The 7,530-nt window shown below is 40.9% G+C and overlaps 1 protein-coding gene across 1 annotated transcript; it reads left to right on the forward strand.

Annotated features, from left to right (window-relative positions):
- The first annotated feature begins 404 nt into the window (after positions 1-404).
- Positions 405-7,195, forward strand: hcfc2 (host cell factor C2). The gene is made up of 17 exons (XM_026361177.1): positions 405-623; positions 1,199-1,347; positions 1,439-1,599; positions 1,895-2,097; positions 2,860-2,944; positions 3,057-3,160; positions 3,539-3,769; positions 3,853-4,059; positions 4,226-4,290; positions 4,730-4,835; positions 5,080-5,127; positions 5,269-5,294; positions 5,377-5,520; positions 5,675-5,860; positions 5,993-6,290; positions 6,383-6,455; positions 6,558-7,195. Exons 1-17 carry the CDS (start codon positions 440-442, stop codon positions 6,565-6,567), a joined length of 2,280 nt encoding a protein of 759 aa, XP_026216962.1. The 5' UTR covers positions 405-439; the 3' UTR covers positions 6,568-7,195.
- Positions 7,196-7,530: the final 335 nt, after the last annotated feature.

Raw genomic sequence — 7,530 nt, forward strand, 5'->3', positions numbered from 1 at the left:
ACTGGTGGGAGGATAAAACAGCTGTCTTCAGCTGCTGAAGCACCTGAACTCAGCTGTGTAGCTGCAGTGTTAAAGACTACAACACAGAGACTGACAAATTCGGATTTTCAGTCCCCCTGTATTGGTCAAGCTCCAAAACTTCTAAATTGCACAAGGGCAACTCAGTAGCAGACTTTCCTTGTTGAATGTCCTCATATCCAGCGTGCTAGTGTACCCTGATGACACCTGATGACAGAAATCTCCCCAGTAGTGACACATTTTAACAAATATTTATGTATGTTCCATCCTTGAGAAAACCAGGCAAACCTGCGCTTAAATTTGGTAGCCGATAAACGAGGCAGAGTGAGACGTCTTCTCACGTCCTCACCTCTCTGGTTGCGCTTCCTGTTACCCCCGTGGCTCCGCCCCCTTCTTTGAAACGTCAACAGCGCCAAACTTCATGCTCCCTAACGGGAAGATGACTACTGGGACGGAGGAGTTGCAATGGAGGAAAGTGCAGTCCGTTACAGGGGTGATACCGCGGTCCAGACACGGACACCGAGCTGCAGCAATACGGGAGCTGATAATTGTGTTCGGTGGTGGAAACGAAGGGATAGCGGAGGACCTCCATGTTTACAACACTGGTAGGCTACCGTTAGCTGGACGCTAAGTAGCAGGTCAGCGGCTAATGTTTTTAGCTTGCACACGAGTGCTAAAGTCCACAGCAAGCTAACAGGCCCCTTGTCGTGAATATTAGTTTCTTAAAAAGCCCCATACAATTTTAGCATTAGCGCTCCTCTAGTCGCAGTAGTATGGTTGTGTTCATGTAAAATAACGCTAAACCGTGAGTTGAGCTTTCTAGCTAGCTTCAGTATTTAGCTACTTGTTAGATTAATGGTTTAACAGAACGACGAGCATAAAAGTAGGCTAGCAGTCATTTAGCTAGTTGGTATGGTTTGGTATAGCAAATGGAAAACACTTCAATCATAACAAAAAAAGCAAGATAAGTCAACATAGACTTAGATGCTGACTAAGGCTAAGATACTGTTGTCCCGTGTAGGAGTGTAACTTAAGCTAATGTTTGTGGTAATGTTTATCCAGCTAGTTAAACATTACCTCAAACATCAAAAAGCTGTGTAAGTACAAGCTGTTTACAAATGGATTACGTAAAGCGGATGAAGCCTTCACCAGCATGTCTAATAGCTGCTCATTTTCATAGTTTCTAAACAGTGGTTCCTGCCTGCGGTGAGGGGGGACATCCCACCTGGCTGTGCTGCTCATGGCTTCGTCTGTGAAGGCACCAGAATACTGGTATTTGGCGGCATGGTGGAGTTTGGAAAATACACCAACAACCTCTATGAACTTCAGGTGATATTGCTGTATTTATTTTGTGGTGTTCCCTGCTGCTCTTATGTAGAACATTTTTAATCTCTCCTCTCTGGACCTTTGTGCCACACAGGCTAGCCGCTGGCTGTGGAAAAAGCTGAAACCCAGAGCACCAAGGAATGGCTCGCCTCCATGCGCCCGGATTGGACACAGCTTCACTCTTACAGGCAATAAGTGTTACCTGTTTGGAGGTCTGGCTAATGATAGTGAAGACCCCAACGGCAATGTGCCAAGGTATTGTGTCCTTACACACATATATATGGTGTTTCTCTCTCTCTCTCTCTCTGTGGATATTCAATAGCCTATATGCAGGATGAGAATAGAACTGCTCACTTACACTCTGTTTAGTAAACTATGTGCCTCTGTTGTGTTTAAAGAAAAGTGTTTAAGTGTTTAATAACTGTAATGAAGTCTTACATGAAGACGTGACAACCACAAATAAACAAAATGACAGAAAGAAAAACTACCAGAAAAAGTCATAAAATGGTTACAAACATACGAAAAACTGTTTGATGTCTTACCATCTTAGGTACTTGAGTGACTTCTATGAGTTGGAGCTGCAATCTATATCAGGGGCAAGAGGCTGGAGCATCCCAGAGACAAAGGGTGGTGGTCCCTCAGCACGGGAGTCCCATACCTCGGTTGCCTACACTGGCATCGGCTCTCCGAAGCTCTATATCTTTGGAGGGATGCAAGGATGCCGGTTAAACGACCTGTGGCAGCTAGACCTCGGTAAGGCGTCCTTTTAAGACACTGCAAATCTCAAAAAGGAAAATCCATAGTTTTGCATTCCTAAGATGCTATATTGAATTAATGCAAATAAGGATGTTATGATAACAGAAAATTGGTAGTCGGCACCAGTAGTACTTAGGCTGTATGATACTACAGCTAAAAATAAACTAATGTATTTCAATGTGAATTCTTTACTTCCATTCCATCAACCAGAGTGTGGCGAATCCCGCTATTTAAAACAAAGCAATATTATATAAAAATATAGAACCATAAAAGCCATCAACTAATTTATTGTGGCATGGCATTTCTGCTTTGGTGCCCAGCTCCCTGGAAAATGAAAAAAAGAATGCAAATTATAGATAACGCAACTGTATTCGTGATAGATCAAAATTATTACACACAGTTCAAAGAAAACCACAGAAGCTGCTGCACACACAGTTGAACAGTAGTGTCAGTGGTGTAGTAACGTTATGAGCAGCACTCAGTTCACCTTATTAGGTGTCATTTTGTTAGCTTAAACAAGCTAATGTTATATAATTAACACCTAAAACTCTCACTGTTAATTCTTTCTCTTCTTGTCAAGTCTGTAGACTTGTTGCTGTACCTCCACCATTTCACGTGTTGCTATTAACATGATTTCATTTCTCTTTGCATTGCCAGGTTTAGACCTTTCTGCACATCTGTATGTCTGAGCAGCAACAGTCAGAAGCAACTATTTGGATGTTTGAAAAGTCTTTATGTCTGTCCTTCTCTCTCCATCAGACACAATGGTTTGGTCAAAGCCTGAGACAAGTGGTACCACACCACTTCCTAGAAGTCTTCACTCAGCTAATGTCATAGGAAACAGGTAAGGGATTCATCATTGTCTGTGTCACATATCTGAGGATTTCTAGTTTGTATGTGAAACCTGACTATATGAGGCTTTCTTTACAAACTACATTGTGTCCATCTGTCTGCAGGATGTACATTTTTGGAGGCTGGATTCCTATTCCAGAGTCAGACAAACACATCGCTTTAGGAACTGAATGGATCTGCACTAACTCCTTAAGTGTGCTCAACTTAGGTCAGTACATCTCACTGAATAACACAGTCACGCGAGTGTAAAAAATCAGTTGGTTGTTAGAGGTTAGGTAAATTGTTCAGTGTAATTGAAAATGTTAGAATCTTAGATTTATGTTTGACTGATTTCATTGATTATACATTAATTGTTCTAATAAATACAAAAGTTCTCTCTGAATCATATGAAAAGACTGATCAGCAGCTTTACAGGTTCACTTTTGACAAAACGTCAGAGAACAATTTAAGGTTTTAACAGTCTTACACATTTTGTTAAAACTGAAGCTAATCTAAGACTGTTATAACACCAATCTCATTTTGGGTGTTGTCTCTTGTATTTGATTTAGTCCATGGGGGTGAGTTCACTGCTCTTTTCTTGTCATAGACACTATGAGCTGGCAGAATGTCGGCCCTGTGGAACAGGATGATATCGAGGCCCAGCTTCAAAGCCAGGGGCCGCAGAGTGATGATCTGTATGCCTGTACACCCAGAGCTAGGGCCGGCCACTGCGCCGCCAGTTTTGGGTCCAGACTTTATATTTGGAGCGGCCGAGATGGATACCGTAAGAGCTGGAACTACCAGGTCTGCTGCAAGGACCTCTGGTATTTAGAGACAGGTGAGGACTTATTTTCAAATGTGTGATAGAAACAATTTAGAAAGTTTATGTACCTAATATGATACCCTGTCCTCTGCGGCCAGATCGACCAGCCTCCCCAGAGCCCGTGTTACTCATCAAATCCACAGTCAGCATGCTTCATGTGGCATGGCGCCCTCTGGCGGCAGCAGATTGCTACATCCTTCAGATTCAGCCTGTTTGCCCTCCCAGTGCAGCCAGTGATCCAAAAGCTACACCAGTTAATCCAGCTGTAACAGATGAACAGAAGGGGAAGCTTGCAGACCGTGCAGGTGTGTAAGCAAGCGATAAAATGGATTCGAGTGGAAAAAACTAAAATACATTATTTAGACACTGGAAAAATATGACAATGAAAAATTTACATCATATTGGTCAGGGGTGTAAAACATATCAATAGAGTCTTTAAAGTACATTTTTTGCTTTACTCTCTTTTCTCAGGTGTCCAGTCTCTTCAAGCTCAAAATGAAGGAACCACTAATAGGGAAAATGAAGCATCAGTTCAGGTAGATGTGACATACGTATCATGTTACACCTCTAAATGTTACATTACTAGCATTCAGTTTACTGAACAGGCTGAGGTTATTTCTTCACTGGGGCATTCACACTGCACATGTTAGGAGCAATTTCTTTTGCTTTTTGTTCTGTTCATTTGGTCAGAAATTGAAACATCAAGCAATAAAAAAAATCTTTTCACATCTCTGAACAACCTCTGATGTCAATTAGTCTGGCTAAATGATGGCTATGATCCTTGTGACAGTGGTGGAGTCACTGCAGACTACAAGAGCAGTGGCCCAGTTTTTGCTCTTTTTTTTTTTAACTTAGATTTGTTGCTTACTTTGTACCTTATCTTTACATAAAAGATGTCAGTGTCTGCCAAATGACTTAGTTTAAATCTGCCTTTAAAACATTTAAGGCACATTCTTTAATTTCTCTTGATTTCAGGGTGCTCTGGCACTACAGGAGACATCAGTGAAATCCACCAGTGGCTCAGCAGAGGGAGCATTGAATGCTGGGAGAGAGCTGGAAGACGCTCATCATAAACACTGCAGTAGGTTTTGTTGATGCTGGTTTTCTCAATAATTTTTTTGCTCTTTCATACTTGTGTCAGTGATTGTGTTTTATAGAAGTATCGTCTCTGCTCTATTTCAAAATGTAAGATTGTACACCTAAGCGTTAGTTTTGTCTGAACTACCTTTATCTACCAAGATGTCATCAAGCATGTGGTGTTTCTTAAGTATCTGAGCTTTGACATATTTGATGTTTTGTATTCTCCATGTTTGTGTTTGTTGTAGCTACGGGACAAGAGAAGCAGGTTAGCAACTCACCTCAGCAACATTCAGGTAATGATGATAGTCATGCACTTCACTTTTTTTGCACAAAAAAGTGAAGTGCATTACCTTTATCTTGTTTGATATTTACCTGTGTTGCCTGGAATAAACTATACAACTACTACTAACTTGATTGTTTTTTTCTTGTGACAGATAAACAACCTCTTCATACAGATCAGGTCAGATCTACTTTTAAATTGTAATTGTTGGCTTTATTATTTAGCTTCTTTTTGAACCGAGACTATAAACTGTCGCTTCTAGGTCGAGAAGGTTTCAGAGGAAGCTGCATGGTTTGATGTTGGTGTGTTCAAAACACTGTTCTCTGAGGTCAGCCACTACTTTCTCCCTGCTGAGAGCGAGCAGGTGGCAACAGCCATCAGCAGCTGGCCTCCAAATAGTAAAGAGGTGGGTTTTTATTATACTATACTCTATATTGATTAGCTTTAGCATTAACATTATAGTGTCTTAATAAAATCTGAAATATATATTATATGATATTATTTAGCCATGTCCACAAACACTACATCCACTCGCTCTCTCCATTCTTTCCCTTCTCTAGAGGAAGCTGCCGGGGTCTCAGGACTTCCAGGGCAGGGAGAAGCAGGAGCTGGCTCCAGGTCAGACCTACAGGTTCAGAGTTGCAGGCATCAACTGCTTTGGCCAGGGAGATTTCAGCCCAGTCAGCGAGTTCAAGACCTGCCAGCCCGGTTTCCCCGGAGCACCATCTGCTGTCAAAATTACCAAGGTGACGTGAAAGAAAATCAGATGCAGAAAGCAAAGAAATCACAACAGGAACATGTGGAAATGAAGGAGTTAAATTTTTAAGACTGAACAATTTGTTATGTTTTTTTTTTTTTTTTTTTTTTTTTTTAAACAGGCCAACGATTCAGTCCACATCACATGGGAGGCTCCATCTTCACCATCAGGACGGATCCTGGAGTATTCCATGTACATGGCAGTGAAGAAAAGCCGCTCCACCAGCTCGGAGCGCCCAGGTCAGTTGGCCTTCATCCGGATCTACCGTGGCACCAAGACATCCTGTTCAGTCAGCTCCACCCACTTGGAGAACGCCCACATTGACTGCTCTTCCTCTAACCGGCCAGCTGTCGTCTTCCGCATCGCAGCCAAGAACGAGCAGGGCTATGGCCCAGCGACCCAGATCCGCTGGATACAAGGTGAAGGGGCTTGACCTGCGTTACCACTGCTCATATTTCACTTTAGCTTGTGTGGACAGAAGTGATAAAACTTCATCTTTATTATTTTTCAGATCCCAGTAAATTGCGAACTTCTGCATCCAAAGCAGAGAGCAGCGCAGAGGCTGACCAGGATGCTGCTGACAGGTAGCCAGACATCCTTCTGTGTTTTACTTTATAAGTTCTACTTTGGTTTTTATTGATTTATTTCTTTTAATTCTCTTTTTTTTCTTTTTTTTTTTCTTGCAGCTCCAGTTGAAAAACTTGATCCTGTGACATGCTGCACTCATGCAGCTGGCAGTGTACACCACTCAGATGCTGTATGATATTTTCCTGGAAAGTTTTGTTAATTTATTTTTTGTATGTATTTAATTATTCCCTTGTAAATAGATACACACATTTACCACTATGCTATTTTAGTTTTCTTAATACGCTGTATGATGTAGGCCAAACTACAACTAGTTTGACTGATGTGAAATTTCAAACTCTTTAGAGGTTGAAGGTGCCTTTACTTACCACTTGTGGCTGTGAAAGAAACAGGTGATAAGATGCATTCAGGGCAGTGCAAATCCGAAAGAACACTTCTACAGTCCTGTGTTGACACAGTGACGTTATGAGATGTCAATAATCTACTTAGTGGAACCTTATTGATGTATCACTACAGTATTAACTGTCCAGCTATTAGTTTAAAATATCTGTGTATTTTGTTATTGTACACAGACGTGTTACTGCACTCGTTATCTGTATCCGTTACATCTTGGTAATACATTTATTGGTTTACAATTTTGTTGCATTTTCTTTTAATTATTGTCGTTGCATAATTGATCTCATTATAATCATATTATTTTCATCCCACGTACATGCACGTTAAAGAAGTTGAAGTTATTCCATCCTTGATCAATAATATTTCTTCAACAGCACAACATTACTTCTGATTTATCATCAATTTAATGCTAATAATTTAATTCTGGGATGACATGCATGTGTTAAAACTACTATTGTCTATTGTTCACCTCCTCCATCACATTTATTACAGGCCTTTATTACTGGTGTGGATCATGTGGACATGTTGCCAGAACTGTGTTACACTTTTTTTCTCCTCTGACAAACTGAAAATTACTAGAATCATTTGGCAGAAGAACATTTTATTTATATTTGGTGTGAATGATGAACAGTACACCATGAGGGTTTGCACATTGTACACATTTATGGTTTAAATAAC

This window comes from Anabas testudineus, chromosome 23 (genome assembly GCF_900324465.2).
Source record: "Anabas testudineus chromosome 23, fAnaTes1.2, whole genome shotgun sequence".
In the NCBI taxonomy this organism is placed as follows: Eukaryota; Metazoa; Chordata; class Actinopteri; order Anabantiformes; family Anabantidae; genus Anabas; species Anabas testudineus.